The sequence below is a fragment of the Python bivittatus genome, unplaced genomic scaffold, assembly GCF_059951505.1.
Source record: "Python bivittatus isolate LINGU-HERP-01145 unplaced genomic scaffold, Pbiv_v1 ctg000700_np1212, whole genome shotgun sequence".
Lineage (NCBI taxonomy): Eukaryota > Metazoa > Chordata > Lepidosauria > Squamata > Pythonidae > Python > Python bivittatus.
The window spans coordinates 57,274,462-57,294,671 of NW_028277098.1; the positions used below are offsets into that span (position 1 = coordinate 57,274,462).

At 38.5% G+C, this 20,210-nt stretch overlaps 1 protein-coding gene across 1 annotated transcript in view; it reads right to left on the minus strand.

Moving 5' to 3' along the window:
* GRM4 (glutamate metabotropic receptor 4) overlaps positions 1–20,210 on the minus strand; it is a 320,041-nt gene that overhangs the window by 99,012 nt on the left and 200,819 nt on the right. The window contains exon 4 of the mRNA XM_088154016.1: positions 7,295–7,449. Coding sequence (XP_088010142.1) covers positions 7,295–7,449 — 155 coding nt within the window. The remainder of the gene's footprint in view (positions 1–7,294; positions 7,450–20,210) is intronic.

A 20,210-nucleotide genomic window follows, 5' to 3' on the forward strand; every position in this document is an offset into this window, starting at 1 on the left:
TAAGCCCATTAAAGACTTCATTCAATTAATAAGGCTATGCCTTAGGGAAAGAGTCGTAAAGCCACCGTCCTTAGTATTTGTACCTCAACCCCCCTCTGATAGTCATTTTATACCAAGGAAATTAGTTTGTGTTTGGCGTAACTAAAATATGCATGGTTAATTAAGCTTTTGCTATTGGCTCAGAGCAACATAGCTTTGTGAAGTCACAGGCCCATACTCATGGCATTCACTTGTTTTCCTTTCAAAATATATGTTTTCCAGGCTGCTGATTATTCTTTGCTTGACTGACAACTGATTTCAGACCATACCATTTATTTGCACATGCATTTGAGGATGCAGGAAGCTTAACTTGATCTTAAGTCTAAATACTTGCTTTTTCAATTTATAGCAATTTCAAAATAGGCACTGTTAAGGTGCCAGTTTGGTCTGGATTCTCCCCCCTACCACTACCACCATAAATATTTTTTTTCCTTTTTTTTGAACAGCTGTATAAGCATGGGTTGTTTTTGTTTTATCACATGTATATTTCCCTATTTCTTCAAAACTCTCAGCCTGGCTGATATCTTAACATTTTATTCTTTTAACAGGCCTGTGAGCTATCTTTATTATAAAAGATAACTGACCCAAAGACACCCAGTGAGTTTTTTGGTTGAATACCAGAATTCAACCCTCAACCTCAACCTCTTTCTTCTATGTTATTTCTTAAGCATTATCCCTGATAAGGGTCTCCATTTTCCCCTGCAGTCTCAAAAAGCTATGACCTAATCTTTTAAGAACTGTATGCAATTATTGAGGCTTCCAGTGAGGAATTGTGGTGGACTGATGTCTCTGAAGGAGTGCAGAGTCACCGCAGCCAAGAACGCAGGCTGGAAGGCGGATGCTGGCCTGCAAAATCTGTCTGGTCAAAGAGAGATCATGAGATAACCCACTTGTACTCCAGACAGTGGCTCCTCATGAGTAAACTACAGAAACAGAAGCTTTTGCAGTTTGTTCGGGAGTTGAGTAGCCAGGAGTCCCTGGATTCTATCTATGCTCACAATTGTGGTGTAGCCTATATGGACAATAAGCCAGCCATCCCCATTTCTTAATCACTTTGGGAAGTAATTAATCTACAGATATAGATAAATTTCTTCTGCGGCAAATATAAGATTCCTTTCAATGAGTTAAACCTTCTTTTGGGTTACAAAAATAAAAAGAGTCTTTAAGGATTTAAACATTCAAGAATTTTTTGCAAAAAGATTAATAAAGAGAAGGTTTGAGAAAGGTTTAAAATGGATAAAGGGGACAGTTATTTTTCTATTTTTTTATTTTTATTTTTGACAAAAGTGCTTTGGCATAAAACTTGAACTAAGCTAGTTAAAGTGATCAGACCTCATGAGAATGTTTTTTCTTTATTGTTAAAGAGTGCGTCTAATTGGCAGACTCTCCATAACAAAAGATAAGGTAATGAACTAGACTGTGATGTTTTGTTGCTATGATGATGTGGTTTGTGATGTGGCTTGAAGTTACAGAGAGCCATTAGAGACAAAAATGTTAAAGCCACAGAAAGATAAAAGAAGGGAAAAGGGAAAAAAGAGGGGAAGCTTGCCTTTTCCTTTTGCTTGGGATACTTTCACTTTTGGATTATAATATATAATAGCAACTACTAGAAAAACATCAAGAGAGGGCAGGAGGGAATTGCTAGAGCAGTCTGCAGAGAAAACAATTACACCAGATTTGCTTCAGAAATTATTTGAACAAATGGGCAATAAGATAGAAGCTTTTGAAAAAAGAATGGATGAAAGACTTGCAAAGATGAAAGAAGAGATGAAAGAAGTCAAAAAGATGAAAAATTCTGCAAACCACATATCTGAAGAGATAAAACAAATCAGTGATAAAATGGAAATTTTAGAGAGTAAAGACAGAAGTTGTAAATAGAGAGTTGAAAAGAGAATTAGATAATCTGGCTTTATTGGAATTGAGAAAGAAAGAATTTGATAATATTTGACTTTAACAAGAAGCTACAGACCAATATCATTATTGAATAATGATTATAAGTTGTTTACAATGATTTTAGCTGAAAGACTGAAAATAATTTTGCAAGAATTTATTCATGAGAATCAATGTGGACTTTTACCTAAAAGACAGTTGAAGGATAATATTAGAACTGTCTTGGACATTTTGGAATATTTGGAACAACATAATGAAAAACAAGCTGCATTTATCTTTGTAGATGCAGAGGAGGCTTTTGATAATTTGAACTGGATTTTTTTGTTTAAAGTTTTGGAAGATACAAATTTTGGAGAGAATTTTATAAAATGGATAACATCGATTTATACTTCACAGACAGCACAAATAATTGTTAATGGAGATCTAAACAAATCATGCTAGATAAAAAAAGAAACAAGACAAGGCTGCCCATTGTCCCCTCTCCTGTTTATTTTAGTTCTTGAAATATTGAATAGAGACATAAGACAAAATGAGAGGATTGTGGGTATAAAGATTTAAAAAGAGACTTATAAGAGTTTCTGCAAATGGTGTTGGTTCTGGAAGGTTCTTTAAAGGGACCTTGGAGCTGAGTTCCAGTCCTAATGACTTCATGGACACCATGTCATTTTCTTGTAGCAGTATGAATGTGTCTTGCCATTGCCTTCTTCTGGGAAGTGAATTATCTGGATCCTTTCCTGTCAGATTTCAGGAATGGGCACAATACTGAGATGACATTGTTTATACCAGTGGGTTATCTTTGGCAGAATCAGATTAGAGACGGTGCAACTCTTCTGATCCTTCATGATTTCTCAGTTACTTTTTCATACCTTCCATCATAGTATCCTTCTTGATTGGCTTTAGGGATTGGGAGTGGAGGACACTGTATTGCAATGGTTCTCCTTCCTCTCTGGCCAGTTCCACTTGGTGTTGGTAGTAGGGAGAGATCAAACCTGAGTCCTTTGCTTCATGGGGTTCCTCAGAGTTTGATGCTTTCCTTGCTCCTATTTAACATCTACATGAGGCTGCTGGGCAAGGTCATCTATTGGCATGAGATCATGTATCACCAATATGTTGATAATACCCAGATGTTTATACCCAGATGACTTCTGACTGATCAAGTGATTTTATTGAGGTTCTGTCTCAGTGCCTGTAGGCTGTTAGGGTCTGGATGGACAGGAACAGATTTAGGCTTAACCTCAATGACAGCAAGAATCATTGTTTCCAAGGGATTTCCAGGTTTAGTTCTGGATGGGACTATGCCTCTGGATGGGGTATATAATCTGGGGGACCTTCAAGATTCAAAGAACAAGTGTCAGTCATGACTTGGAGGGTCTTTGATCTGATTTATCTTGTGTCCAACTGTACTTTTTTCTGGATCAGGGAACCCTTCTCATAGATACTTCTAGTTTGGATTATTGCAACACAATCTATATAGAGCTGTCCTTGAGAGCATTCCAAAACTACAACTGGGCCAAAATAAGGTGGTGCAAGTAGTTATGAGTGCACCTCTGTTCATCCATGTGACACTTCTATTTTGTGAACTGCACTGGCTACCAGTTTGCTTCCAGGTACAATTCAAGATGCTGATGGTAATCTATAATCTTCATAGCCTGGGGCCTAGATATTTACAGGACTGCTTTCTCCAACTGTCTCTGCCCATCCCAAAAAACCTAGCAGAGTCAGAGTCAACTAGCAGTCAGAAAACATGATGAAAACTCCTTAATCTCACAACACATGGCAGACCTAACCATAGTTTCAACTGGGAAACTGTCAGCTGCTTAGACCAAGCTAAATCCAAAAATGCGAGGGAATTTTTGGAAGCTTGGTATTCAGACAAGGCAGCAATTAACAGACACATAGAGATAAACAACATCTACACACTATTCAAAAGAGACAATAGAAAGGAAAACAAAAGACCAAACACCTCCTCACCAGCAATCAGCAACCAGATAAGCAGAGATTAACACCAAGATTACCACCAGACATACAATCAAGCAGTAAACAATACCCTAATCAAGGAACTACCAGAGGAAAAAAAAATAAAACAAAACCCACACCCACACCAACACTAGCAGGGCATGCCACAGTATATAAACAGAAAGCAAACCCCATTCCATTCCAGCACTGAAGATGTTACCTAGCCAGGTAACGAAATGTTTGCAAGAAAACAGCCAAGCTCAGAGAACCCCAAGGACTCCACAGTTCAACCCTTAGCTACACATATTTGCTTCTATTAATATATATCTTCTCTGTCACTATTCCTGCCCTCTGGAACAGCATTCTTCCACTAGGTCTGTGTAGCCCTGTTCCTGCTGTTCTTTAAGAAATCTTTAAAAACTTGAATCTACCAGCAGGCCCTGAGTCAGGATGATTTGTCAGCCAACTGGATTGTGGTAGGATTTTAAGTTTTTATTTCCCCGGCATGGCTGTTTATTATTTTTGTTCTTATTTTATGTTTATTATGTGTTTTTAATTGTTTTGGTCTGCTGCCTTGAGTCATTAAATAATAGGAATGGGAGGGTCATTATTCTGCAAATAAAGCCTTAAGAGCAGCCCACAAACTTGAAAGGAGAAAATGTATACATATGCAAATATATGAAGAACAGGACACTGAAGAATAAACCAAATGAAAGATACAAAAACTTCCACAAACAGTAGTATAAAACATTAAAAGGGGAAGCATTGGAGCAAAAAGATCTCAATTTAATATGAATAGCATTTTGCTTATTTACCCTACTTTTCTTCCTACACAGATCACAGACAGCATGTACAGTACTCCCAAGTTTATTGATCTTAGTTCAGACCTAAATTTGCTGAACTTCAGCAGGGGGTGTATTATATATCCTCAGATGGGACCATCCTGCAACTGGGTCTGAGACCTGGAGTAAGTTACTGATTTTATATTGGACAACAGCACAGAAGACATCTGAGCACCCTGCTTTAGCAAGCTGCTTAATGATACGGATCTCCTCAAAGCAGAAGAGGTGACCTTTCAATCTGGTAGGCATGTCTCAGATTTTGAGAGGACGTAATGAGTGTTTTTTCTTGAAGGGAATGAACAATTACAAAACACCCATTTACTGGAAAACAAATTGATGAGGGTCCATTCTCCTCCATCCCCCAGGATCTCCCTGTACCTCCAATTTACCTTTGTCTTTTGAGGGAGGCAGCTAAGCACATTTTTAAATACAACCCTGAACAGCAACTACTTACTATTTTTCCTTGCTAATTAAAAGAAAATATATGTGAGGCCTATTAGAGAGCCAGTTTGGTCTAACAGTTAAGGGTCCAGGCTAGAAACCAAGAGACTGTGAGTTCTAGTCCTGCCTTAGGCATGAAAGCTGGCTGGGTGACTTTGAGCCAGTTACTTTCTCTCAGCCCACAACGTCAGGTTCAGGAGACAAGCTGGTCAGTTAATTCTTGTTGCAACCAATGGATCAACATTTGGTTGATCTGGAAGAAAAAAAGTGCTCCCTGCACCTGTGGGAAAAAACTAGGAAGAAAAAAAAATTGTTTTGCATTTTATGATTGTGGTGTTTAATATAATTGAAATGAATAAAAGTCTGATTTCTGCAAAGTGTTACAACTGACATGTGACAAATTATTACTGGATATTTGTGATCCATGAAACTGACCACCAATAATTGGGTTTAGCTTCTCTTGGAAATGTTTCCAGCTTCTGTACCAGTGTGCTTGGTAGCAGTATAGTTTTGGTATTTGGACTGACTGTAGAAGTATACATGTTAGTAAAATTCATGGATATTGTCCAGTAAGGTATATTGTATAGTAAAGTAACAATGGACATTGTTATCCATTATTTTAGATTTCTAGCCTTTCAAAATAAATTAAAAAGATATCGTTGGTTGGTAAGAGAAAAGATAACGATGATAGCTTACTGGTAGTGCTAATAAAAACAAACAAAAATCAGGAAAGTACACTGACAACTATATCTCTGATTTCACAACTGTTTCTCCTACTGGAGAAGAAGGTTCTCAATCTGTTGTTTGTAAAAAAAAATGCTGTTCACTCAAAGTATGAAGCCAAGCAGACTAAAATGATACCTAGAAACCAATCACGGAAAAAGTTGTAAGACACATTCATTTCTTGTCTAACCCTAACCTGAATGAAAACACTTAATTGCAGTATTGTTGTCATGTTGCAAAGTTGAGAAATCTTAACCTAAGATTACCACATCTGGCTACAAAACTCTGAATTACCATTAGATGGCAGCAAAAAGTTAGCCTTTCCTCTTTCCTGCCATGGCATGGTTGTCTGGATTTTTACAGCCCATATGTGGCAACTTTAGTATTGCCCCCATTTAATATCCCTTTGTCCATTTCAGCTGGGATACATCATTCTCAATGATCATAACAATTACTGAGCATTTCAGAAAGAATCTTCCAGATGGCACATTGATATGATTGTCTATGGCATGTATAAACGTTAACACGAATAAGCATCAGTGTGTGGTCCCATAAACCAGAAATTTGCTCCATGTTATAAACCATATCTCTGTGGGGAGGAGAAAGTATACAGTAGATCAATATCTACTGGCATGAAAAGTAGGCAACCTTTGCTCTTCCAGATGTTGCTGGACTGCAGATCACAGCATTCTTCATTTGCCATAATGATCAGAGTTGAAATTCAACAACATCTGGAGGGCCATGCATGCCTGTTCTTGAACTAGATCACAAGGTTTTCTGACTCCCAATTGTTTAAGTCACAACAACTAAAATGAATTTGGCTGCTGAAATAAAGAATGCTGGAGTGGGGGGGGGGGCAGTAAGATGAGTTGGTTTTGCATTTTTTGTATAAAAGGGTTATAATTTTAGTTCTGATGGGCTGAGCATATACTCAGAAGCATGCTACTCCTTATTTCTAAGTGTGAGACTAGCCTCCTGAGCACTGCTTTGCCCCAAGCATGGCTGATGGAACTGAAGTTTTAATAAAAAGCAGTATAGTCTTTATAAGCATGAAACCTATCCACTCTAGCTCGGAACATCTACTGACATTTTCTAAAGTTTTCCATCAGATTGAGATATCTTTGCAGTCAGGAGCCTGATCATGAGCAAGGCTAAATACAAGCAGTTGTTTAGAAGTAAGCTTCAACACAGCAAAATTCAAGGAAGATCATGGACATTCAAGGGATAGGGCTATAAGTGCACCCCAAATCAATATGAGGTTCTTTCCATAATTGCCAAAAAAAGCATGGAGCACATCTAAATGGATGTTACATGATAAGGATAATGATAGCAGATTTCCACTCGTTATACACTTATCAAAATCTAGAGAACAAGCCAAAATTCTTGAAAATTTCTAGGCTTACCTCTAACAGATGCCCTCTTGGGCAAGATGGTGACAGATCCTTCTGCAACCTCTTCCACATCTCTCACAGGGGCAATTTTGGAACCCCAGCTGTCAGAACCCATCCAGATGAAGTGCCCAGTCTGATTGGCTCGCTTTGCTGCCATCAACACATTCCTGAAGAGACAAAAGCAAACCACCATCTTATGTGATCATCACAATTTTATATTCAGATTGATGCAGGCACTGTGACAGATTGGCAAGACAGGTAGCACCCACACTGTGTTCACTATATGAATTGTAAGTAAAATTAGATTGGCATGTCCAGTCAGTAGCCTATTCAGTTACCAATTTTCATAGCACTAAGTGCTATTTGCCATATTTATTTTTCTGTACAGCATTAGATCTATGGATAAAGATAGAAATCCAAATCCAGATTCTTCTTCAAAGCAATCTTTAATATCTTCAGAGCAAGCATAGCTCAATCAGAGCATATCTACGTCTCACAAGTTGAGTACACAGTGATCCTCTGTTTGCATAGTTTGAAAATATGGGGTATGCATATAAACTATATGATGGATGCTGGACACTCAGGATCAGGCATTTAGGACCTTTTTCACATGCTATTCACATGAAGAAGTAACAGATTTAGTGAGACCATGTATTTCGGAGCAATTTGAGGTTCTACGACACTTCTTAGCACCCATAATATAACCTTCCCATGTTATAAGTAAACTCTGGAAGATATGACCTCAGTGTATAATGGATTCCATGGCAGAAGTTGTCCCTTGACATATAAGAAGTCAGGAGGACTTAGTTACAGGATTGAAGTAAACATGTAGCTTAATCATTTCACTGTTTTTATCTGGCATCTTTGCCCCAATATCTCCCGAAATGATGATATGATGGTCTCTAGGGAAAGTCTGAAAAAAAATGCCTGTGCCATTCTGCATTACCAGACAATCCCATTTTTAATTTACTCCCCACAACCTATTCCAGCTTCTGAAATTACTGCCAAGTCCAGTAACTAGTAAATCCAACATGAGCTCATTGCAGAAGCTGGGAGAAATTTTATTTAGTTATTATTTATTAAAATTATTATACTGCCAACTACTGAAGTCTCTTGGCAACTTATAGTAAAAACTTAAAATCTAAATTAAAAAGGCTGCTAGAAATAATTTAAACAAAATCAACAATTCAAACTACGTTATAGGGCTTTTTAAAAAGCGAGTTCAGCTCCACAGGGAGTTAATTCCAAAGAACCTGGGTGACTACAGAGAAGACTTGATCCCAGGTTGCCTGCAGCAACTTTAACTGAGCCTCCTCAGATGATCTCAACAAGTAGGGAGGGGTAATTAAAGAGGTGTTATCTTATGCCTTGAACCCAAGCCATACAGGGTTTTAAATATAATAATCAGCACTTTGTATTTCATCTGAAACAAACTGATTGATCCTGCAATGCTTTTAGTACAGGTGTAATGTGATCTCTTTGAGATCTTCCAAAGGACAACCTAGCTGCTGAATTCTGTGCCAACTAAAATTTCTGGACTAGACACAAAGGCAGTCCCACAATAGTTTAAGCCTGGGGTTACCAGAATGTGCATTACTGTTTTAAGATCATTTTCTTCCAGGAAGGAAAGGAGCTGGCATATCACTTAAAGCTGATGAAAAATATCTCTAGCTGTTGCCTCAATCTGGGAATTGAAGAGTGATGAAAATCCAGAAGTACCCCAAAACTGTATATCTGCTCCTTCTTAAAAAGTGTAATCCCATTCAGAACAAGGAGACCTACCATCACTCTGGAATCATGGACCCTCACAATGAGCACCTCCATCTTGCCTTTTTCCAAATTCAATATATCACACACACACACACACACACACACACACAATCCATTACCAGCTGCAGGCAGGCATTCAAGAGAATCACTCCTTTATCTGAAGATGTTTCAGAAAAATAAGTCTGGATACATCTGTGTACTAATGACATCCTGCTCCAAACTTCCATGATTTCCTCCAGTATTTTCAGGTAGATAATAAAAAGCAGTGGAGACCAAATAGAGTCCCGAGGGACATCATATAGTAGTTTGTATTTTAAGCAGCAACTGTCTGCAAATAATAATGTCTCCTATTACCAATAAGATAATCCAGATGGATATAATGGCTGATACTATCAAAAGCCATTGAAAAAGGGCGAGTCACACCCCCTCTGTCAATGTCCAAACAAAGATTTATTCACTGTATTTTTACCACAACCAATAAAAGGCTTTACTGTTCCATGATGACCAAGAAGCTGTTTAAAAGATTTTGGGTACAGGAAGATAGAAAACTACTTCACACTCAGTCAAAATGTTTGTGTTTCTAACTGGGAACTGTCTATTCAGATTGATGGAAACTCTACTGGATTGTAAGCAGTGGTCCCAGTGGTTTTACCAGAAGATTGGCAAGGAGGAATTGGATAGTGATGTGCACCTCTTTCGCTTGGTACCTAGAACTTTATATTCCTTTGTAATGGTTGATACAAAATTATCAACCTTTGTTATGTAATACAGAATTAAGCAAGCATTTATTTTAGTCACTAAATTGGGTTCTATTTTATTTTGCCCTGTCCTTGATGGGACATCTGTGTAGTATAGGATGATCTCTCTCATTTTCAATCCAAAAACCTTGGGAAACAGGTACTCCTTAACTTTGAGACGGTCTCCTTTCCTTCCATCATCATCATCATCATCATCATCATCATCATCATCATCATCATCATCGTCATCATGCCTTTGAGTCACTCTTGACTCCTGATGACTGCCTGGACAAGTCCCTGGAGTTTTCTTAGCAAGATTTCAGGATTGGATTGTCACTGCCTGCTTCTAAGGGCTGAGAGAGTGACTGGCCTAAAGTTACCCAGGTGGCTTCATACCTAAGGCAGGACTAGATCTCACAGTCTCCCAATTTCTAGCCTGATGCTTTAACCACTAAACTAGTCATTAACCTTTTTTTTTTTTTAATCCGCACTCAATCGTTACCGATTCTGCGGCGACTGCCTGGACGAGGCCCTGCAGTTTTCAAAGCAAGGTGTTTCGGAAGTAGTTTGCCATTGCTTCCTTCCTAGAGCACAGCCCAGCTGGCAAGCGCAGGAGGAGGGGTTTCCGTTGCTTCGCGCCTTTTTTGGGCATGCACGGCTAAGCGCCGCCAGCATTTTCCTCCCACTGGGGTGAGAGTATCCATTTATCTACTCACGTCAGTTTTCGAGCTGCTGGGTTGGCAGGAGCTGGGGAGGAAGCAGGAGCTCGCTCTGCTGCGTGGAGCTGGGCTTGAACCGCTGAAGTGTCGACCATTTCTGGCTGGCCACTTTCAGCGTCATTAAGCCGCTGCGCCATGGCAGAATTAGACAAAGCATTCCAGGTACAACATAAGATAATCTTGTCCTTGGCAAACTCCAGTGAAGTGAAACCATCAACAAAGGGTGTGAGTAATGGTGGTTCAGAGCCTATATAAGCTAGTCAATCCCCACCCCCCACCCCACGGGATGGAACTTGGATGCAGACCTAAACAGGAGGTTGCTGCATATTTGCTAGCTTTGAAGGGGTCCACCCACCATCTCTTTGGGGTTCCCTATCTGGCAGAAGGGTGTAAGGTCTTACTTTCTTTGTTTCCTGTATTCTTGAATATTCTTTGATTCTTGCCTTGTGTTATGTTATATTCTTGGCTATTTCCTGACTGCTGTCTCATGTAATGTTATTATGCTATTTTCTTATACTGACTTGGAATAAAGACTTAAGGACTCATACTGTGTGGTCATTGCTTTTGAATCCAAAAGAATCTCTGCGTCCCCAATATTTTGGGCAGGGGAGAGAGCGATACATAGACAGAGGTCATGCACAGCTCTGACCCTTTAACTGGAATACTGCAACTGAATCCGAGACCTTCTACAGAAAAGGCATGTGCTCTACATTTGAATTGTTGTTCCTCCACCTTAGGACGCAATCCTATGCAGGTCTTCACCAAAGTTAAGACATACTTAGTTTAGTGGGGTTTATACTGGACATTGGAGGTGAGGTCCAACATCACTTTATAACAGTGTATCTTTCTTCTCCCTCTTTCACCACTTCCCATGCTCTCAAGATCTGCCCCAGAGAGCTGAGATTACTCAGGAGCAGATTTTGAGAGCTTGGGAGTGAAAACTACTGTATAGTTCAATGGATCTCAACTATTATACAGGATTAAATTACTTTAGGATTTCCCAGTCTAACATTAACACTTTTATAATAAGATCATTTACATAAGCTATCAAAAACTCCTTGAAAAGGAGGGAGGGAGGGGGGGTACACAGTTACTTTGCCTATTGTATCATTATCATCTTTCAGCCACATGATTTTAATCAGTAAAAAATAGGCAGAAATTACAAGAAAGTACAGTAACAAGCACCAAGATAATCTTAGTGAAATGCTATGCTAAAGTCTTTCTTAATGTTTCTCAACAGTTTTCAACCTTTGCAAAAATTATCCCATTTTTCTACCTCATTCTCAAGAAGCTTTAGAAGGTCTTTAGTATTTATTTGGGGAGTATTTTGAGCTTTTTTGGGGGGGGGCAAACTGACAGAAGGTACAGTTGTTTTCTCTTATATAAATCTCCTCTGTGGAGGAGTTGCACTATCTTCTCTTTCCTTGAGGTTGAATAAAAATGTGGGAAGACAGGAAGGCTGCAGGCTGTTGGTGAAATGTGTTGGAGAAATGATATATATATTTATAAAACATCCATGCAACCTCTTCATTACTAAGGCAAGAATTCCACATTCCATTCATGAGAATTTCACCAAAATGTTTTTATTTTGGGGGCGGGGGAATCAAAAGCAATTTATTTTCCATCAAATGAAATTGAAATAGTGCAGCAGAAATTTTCAGCACAGCAATATGTGCAATACTGTGATTTTAAGGAAAGTTAGTACACTATCTTTGGGGTTTCATTTTTTTCAAAGCAGCACAATTAATCCAAATAATACCCTGATAAGAAAAAGAGGCAAAAGAAGAGATTCCATATATCCTCATTAAGTATATACCCCTGAAGAAGGAAAGCAGAAGAAATCAGAGCCCTTCCCCTTCTCAAGAGTGGCCAGAGGGATTTTAGCTGCCCCAGGGATGTTCAAGCAAAATAGATCATTATTGTAGTCAAGGCTGATTGATGATTTCTATATTGTTTTACTTTGATGAATGACCATTTTTCGACTTTTTTCCTTTCTTAAAAATTCAAGCTTACATATGATTCAATAATTCATTTTAACATTACTGAAATAAGATGACTTACAACTGTATTATTTGCCCACTAAATAAGCAGATGTCAAAATATGCCTGGAGATCTGTAACATTCCTCGTTCTCTGAATGTTTAGAACCTCTCCTGCCTTAAGAAAACTTCAACAGCCTCCATCCTCAGGAACCAGGAGTGCTCCTAGAAGGCAGAGATACAACTAAAAGAAACAGGGATGAGCTCAATACAGAGTGTAGAGCTACCAAACTGGAGACCAAGTGTGGCTGGATGGTTTTAAATAAGCCCTTAGCAGGAAAACAAATGGGAAGGGTGTCCGGTGGATCAATGGATGCTTTGTCAATAACAAGCTTGATTAAAAAGTGATTAAGAGAGTAGAAGTAACAAGACTGAATGACAGGCAGCTCCAGGGTCATACATTAAAAACAAGTCCTTTTGGAAGGAGGAAGCACCAAACACAGTAGTGATCATGGTAAGAAAGACAGATGACAGCAAACAGCATGCAATGGTAGCAAATAACATGCAGCAAAATATCATCAAACTCAAGTTTATCCTGTGGAGGGATGAAATAGAATGGAAAAAAAAACCAAAAAGTTGTTATCCTTATTATAGCAATAGCTAACTTTATAATATGTAATCAAACTACCATGTATTCTTCAGTCGTTCATTTAGTTGAGGATATTTTATAGTTGTGTCAATGTTCTGCCAATAACTCCAAATACCGATAGAATTTATGTCTTTAGTGAAAGGTAACAAATTCAGGGATGTTGTAGTGACTGCTTCCTTATCTCTCCTCTTTTCTGAAGTTAAGTACAGGATCATCTTGTTAGAATAACAATTAAAATGTTGGCATCTCTCATATATCAAAGCCACTATGCTGCATTTCAAAGAACATTATTATAGAATTTTGGCACTTTGAATGATATTTATGTCTTCCTTCTTATCTTGCATCCTTATCAGTTGTAAAGTAATTCTTCTCTGGTGTCTCTATAGAATGTGCGTATGCTTGAAATATCTTTGATCAATATTCTATATAAGATCTATGTAACCCTGGGGCTCTTGCTCTTGCTGCAAGAGACCATGACTTACTGTTATTTGCTAGCTTTAGAAATAGTAAAATGATTACTGGATTCTCTCCAGTTGTTGGAATTTTGGGGGTGAGTCTTCCACCATGTTTCATTTTTCCGCCACAGTCCTATCTATCTCAGGACCTCAAAAATCCATTGTGTTCTGTGGCAATACTTAATAATAGCTGTTGCACAACCTGAGAAACTTATAGTGTGTCATTATGAGGAAGCAGAAAGGCAGAGAAGAGAGAATTTCTCAAGGTCATTTAGTAGATCCGTGGAACAAGCGGAACTGAAATGTTCAAGGACAAGGGCAATCATCTAGCAGCTAGACATAGAAATAATGGACACATTAAAAGTGAAAACATCTATAACCACACAAGGATTATATATAATTTAAGTATTACCATAAACCCTGTGCAGTTATTCCCATACTAGAATCACAGAATCATAGATTCATAGAGTTGGAAGAGGCAGTTTATACCATAAAATTTAACCTCAGGTATAGGAATCCAAATTAAAACATCCCAGACAGATAGCTGCCCAAACGCTACTGAAACATAACCAATGATGGGGAACCTAGCACCTTACTAAGTAACTGGATTCCCTTGCCAAATTAGTCTTATTGATAGGAAGTTTTTCTAACAATCCAAATCTGCCTTCCTATAACTTAAATATATTATTTTGTGTCCAGTACTCTGGAATGCTAGCAATCTGGCCTTGGCTTTTTTTCTCTGTGACATCCTTTAGGTATTTGAACAGTGCTATTGTATCTCCTCAATGTCCTCATCACATTCCCAGTTCCTTCATTTCTCTTTATAAGATTGAATTTCTATTCCCCAAATCATCCTTGTTGCCTTTGTCTGAATCTGTCCCAATTTCTCTGAATTCTTTGTAAAGTGTGGTGCCCAAATCTGGAGGGGGGGGGGGGGGGTCTGGCCAAAGCAGAATCTAGTGGAACAATTGCTTCTCATACTTTGTGGATGAAACCTAAATTTCTTTTGCCTTTTTTGCAGCCATGTTACACTGCTGACTCATCCTCAGTTTGCAAAGAACTACTATTCTAGGTAGTTAATCTATTGAGAGGAGCTGTTTGTGTTAATTTCATGGAGGCTACATTCAAACAAATATGTTTCCAGGTTTTAAGGTCACTCAAATTACTCTAGACCATCTATCCCAATGTATGTGTACTTTTTAAGTTACAAAAAGATTTTAAGCTTATGTGAAAATGACTAATACACTGGTGAAAGTTGTGGTAAAATACCCATCACTGTATGAGATGTGAGGAAACAAATTTAGTCTAAGAAGAACATTCATTACATTTCTACAGGAAGATTCAATACGTATAATTTAAATGTTATAAAGTGTTTTAGAGTAAGTACTGGGATTCTTAAAGCCACAAGTTTATAGATTACCCTGGAATTAACAACTTCTAGAATTAATAGCCATCATTAGCCATGATGACTGGAAATTCTGGGAACTGTAGTCCCAACTAGTTTGGAGAAGACCAAGTTTGGGAAGGCTGACAAATACTATAAGCAAAATTGGGTAATCAGTGTGCATTCATCTGTTACAAATGTTATGTTGATAAGAAATCTGGTGCAATCCAGACATTTTGAACTTTATTTCCCATCAACGCAAGCCAATATGGTCAATAGCAAGGGATGTTGAGCATCATACACCAAAACTTTTCAAATGTATTCTTACTTAATAAATAGGTACTTTCACCTATTTGTGACTGTTTGTTTTTAAAATATATGGGATGTATTTGCTTTCAAAATATGCATGCCAAAATGCATTTTCTCAAAATACGAATATTATTAACTTTATTATGGTCACTGGTGTAGAGAGTAAGGAAAATGACCTTGATGGAAATATGCAGGAATTGTTACCTAGGCAAAAGGGACTGAAACACTTTTTAAGCCCTGAGAGGCAAGATAATATTCAGAATCAGGCCTCCCTGATTCACTGGAGTATAAGAAGGGGGAGCAAGTACAGCACAATCAGATTTGCAAGATACTGTTATCAGAGCCAATCTCAATAAAAGCAGTTTTAGCCTTCCTCTGGAGTTGATTTCCTGACCTGATCTACCTAGTGGGGCTGACACTGAGCAGCATTAACTAGGAATATTTACATGAATTTTGGTACACAGAATGATGTCTCAACCTCTGGAGAACTAGAGAAATGTCATTACTCCTTTATTTTAATCCATCAGTTAGTTTAGGTGACAGGAATTCACAGCGGTTCAACTGATCCTAAGAGCAAGCCTCAACAGCTGCCAAGATGAGATACTGTTGTTGCCCCTGTTAAAGTGGGGTAGACTGAATTGCACAACTAAAGGCATTATAGAACTGGACATAGCCTGGACATGTGCTATGAATTCTACCCAAAAAGTTTTGCTCCCTTTCTCAGGAATGATTCCTGGGTGGTATACCTGATGACAAGTGATTAGCGTTTCAGCCAATGCAAATAGGCAATGCTTACTGAATTACCATGGGAATTGGGCATTTCTTTTATTGGACTGCATTTCACTGTACAACAGTGCAGAGTGATACATATGTTCCTATACCCATCTGAACAACATTGTGGGGGTGTGAATGAGAGATTGGTCCAAGTTATCCATTTAGCTTCACAGCTGAGGGAAGACTAGAATGTGAGAAGAATAAAATTATAAGCAATGACTCACTGAATAGGAAACTGAACCAGATACACTGTTTGTCTCATTATGGTTGATCCTAATAACTGCAATTGCAATAACTACTGGCGCAGAACACAAGTACTTGCCTGATGGCCAGGCCTAGCCAGTTCACCAGAATAACACCTATTTTATAAGAACAGCACTGATTGCCAATAGTCCTCTGGACTCAGTTCAAGATGCTGATTGTAACCTATAAAGCTATGTTCAGCGTGGGCCCTTGTTATATTTGGGAGCATTTTCTCCTGGCAGAATTTGCCCACTTATACACTCTAACCAGGACAGGATATTTACTGTTAGAGACATGGTAGGGGGGAACCTGGAGAATGACACTCTCAGCAGTAACCCCCTCACTTGGCAACATTTTATCCCCTGGAATCAGGCTAGCTTCCACTTTTTTATACTTTAGGAAGCAGGTTAAAATCATCCTCTTTTGCAGGGCATTGGTTGCAAGCCACTTTGAGTCATTCAAGTGAAGTGCCTAAATCAACAAAGTTATTGTCCAGCTATGGAGTTTAGATATTTTTTTCCATTTCATGAATTAACACAATTATTTATTGCTTTACATTGAATTTGGGATGCTTTAAGTTAAAAAAAAAATCTGTGCAATAAAGGCAACAGGGTATGTATGTATGTATGTATGTATACATATGTATGTATGTATATGTATGTATGTATGTATGTATGTGTATGTATGTGTGTGTGTGTGTGTGTATGTGTATGTATATACCATATGTATATACCATCTACAACCAAGTAGCTGGCATTGTGTACAGGAACATCTGCACAGCGTATGGGCTAGACCCCCCCCCCCCAAGTCCAGATGGGAGATTCCACAGAAGGTCGTGGAGAATAACAGGGCTAAGATCCTGTGGGACTTCCAGATCCAGACGGACAGGCAGGTACTGGCTAATCAACCAGACATCGTGGTAGTAGACAAAGACCAGAAGACAGCGGTAGTGATAGATGTAGCAGTGCCAAGTGACAGGAACATCAGGAAGAAGGAGCATGAGAAGCTGGAGAAGTACCAGGGCCTGAAGGAGGAACTAGAGAGGATGTGGAAAGTAAAGGCCAAAGTGGTCCCAGTGGTGGTAGGAGCACTTGGGGCCATGACTCCTAAGCTGGGAGAATGGCTCCAACAGATCCCAGGAACAACATCAGAGCTCTCTGTGCAGAAGACTGCAGTGCTAGGAACAGCTAAGATACTGCACAGAACCCTCAAACTCCCAGGCCTCTGGTAGAAGACCCGAGATTGAGGAAGACACGTACCACCCATAGGGGTGAGAGGGGAATTTATATATATATATCTATATATATATATATATATCTATATATATATCAATCAATCAATCAATCAGAAATTCTGGGAGATGTGATCCCAGCCTAACTAGAAAGCATCATATTGAGGAAGAGCTACAGGTTACTCACATGAAGAATTCTAACTCACTTCCCCATCTGACAAAATGGCAGCCTAATTATACTTGCCAATTTACAGCAATGCAACTCTGGGCTAAGGCATAGAATCCAGCTTGCCACTTCTCCTCCACTGTTTTCTTGTACCCACATAATGCACAGCCTTTCCACAAATTGCATATCACTTATCAGTATATCTTGGGCAGAAGCAAAAGCACACCAAAAAAATCCCATTTTGGTTTTATGGAGACACAGCAGTTGGATCATCTCCTAAGCTATCCTCTCTTGTGCTGACCAATGGAAGTGAACAGCTCACTCTTAAATGAAAGCAGCTTTTTCTCTATATTGGGGTGGGAGATTGTGAGTAAGCTGAGAAAAGATTGGAAGGGAAAGTAGAGACGAAAATCAAGAGACAGAAGATGGGTTCATTGGTAGCTTATCTCATAAATGGCAACTCAGGCCAGGGGGCAGATATTTTTGAATGATTTGCCATAATTAACTTGCTATAAATGAAGGGGAGAAATTCCTTTTACAGTCTTCAAGACTGATATCAAGCCCCATGAAGCTGGGTAAAATCAAGGATTCAAGAATTATACAGATTTCAGTAAAGTATCTTTAATGCTAGTCTGGTAGTAAATATATAATCTACAATATGTCTCCTTTCCATTCCATTCCTTTCCTGGTCTCCCAAAACTCTTTCACAGTTGTACTATAACTCCCATCATTGCCGTGACATTTGGAGACCACCAGTTTGGGGTGAACTTTCAGCTTATCATGGTAGCTATGCAACTACATGTTTAGAATTACGAGAAAGAAGGAAATCTATAAAATAAGCACATTTTGAGAACGTGCCATTTGAGAAGATTAAAAAAATGCAGGTTCAAGAATTATGAAAGTTCTTATGTGTTATACCAGAAATACATAAATGCACAGAGCTTTCTTATCTGAAAAATTATTGCATGAATCATGTGAATAAATCCTGTGAGATCAACTGGCTCAGCAGTATGTGTGAGCTTACCATTGCCTGAAAAATAGGAACTTTCCAGATGAATGTAAACTATTGCCACCAGAGTGCAATTCTCCAGTTTACAGCCTATTTTCAGATAGGCAAATGTTTATGAATCTCTGTTTAATGGTGCTTGTCATTTACACTGCAAAGGAAATCCCCTGATTTTGTGGAAGTAAACAAGATATTTTTTTGAAAAGCTTCACAGAAACTTATGCTGTTTGCATGTTTGATATAAACTGATTGAAATGTCAATTTACTTATGTTTGCCAACATTTGCTGATTAATAAATTAGATACTTGCAAGATCAGGTGCAACTCAGAATTGCAAGAACTAAAGAACTAAATCAGAAAATGTGTACTTTCGGTTTTTCACTTTGTGTTAGTTTCATTTACTCTGTTGGAAAAAGCCATATTTTGCTTTCCAACGATTACTGGATAACTTTGAAAGTATCTTTTTAATTACTAAAGATACCCATGGGATCTGGCTTGAAAATTTCCTCACAAGATCATAATCTTTGTGGAAAGTGTTTTTGAAAAAGAGGCTTTAAAATTATACTCAAGCTACACAATTTCTAAAAGTATTTTAAATCTGTGAAATTAATGATCAGATGATGAAACTTCAAATAGCCACAGTCGGGTTGGCATCATATTTCTTTGAATCTATACACTGTGTTTTAAAATGCCTTGGAACTTGAGTGCTTTTTTATGGCACAATCAAGGACAAGCTTCCCATAAGCATTTCTGTGGAACTCTTCCTGGGACAAAATCCAGGAATGTAGACCTTCATCTTTATATACAGCCATTATTAATAACTCCTCCTCAAATTTACCTTTTCCATGATACTGGATACTGGAATAATTTCTAAGTGTCTGAGGGATACAACTATATCTTTTCTATGCCATGCAAGCACAAGGAAGTACAATCCCAGGGAAAGGATTATGGCTTCTAATATAATGCATACTGCAGTCCTGAGGGGTTGGGATTGATCAACACAAACAGATTGAAGAAGGATTGACCTGTTTTGATGGGCCTGTTCTGAGTTGGTGATAACATATTTGACCTACAACAAACAGCCAGAAATATCTTCAGAAACATATTAATTTACAGAAGTGCAGAAGACATTGATTCCACTTTGGAACACAAAAGAACGATGCAAAATTGGTCCAGATATGTTGCTATAGAGGAAGGAATATGGAGATAGCCTTCAAGAAGAAATGCAAGAACTTTTAGTAAACGTCAACTTAACTCTGGCACGGAAGAGGGGTAAAAAAGAAACTCAGGATAACCCCACCTTGATTCTGTTTGGTATAAGAGGAGGCAGAGGGAAACTGACAGGCTATGAAAATTCTATTATTATTCCCTATATCAACAGAGTTCCACTAGTCCTTTCACTGTCTGTTCCCTGACTTGGCCTACCTCAAAGTGCTGACAATTTTCTACTTTGTATTGTCGAAGGCTTTCACGGCCAGCATACGATGGCTGGTGTGGGTCTTCTGGGC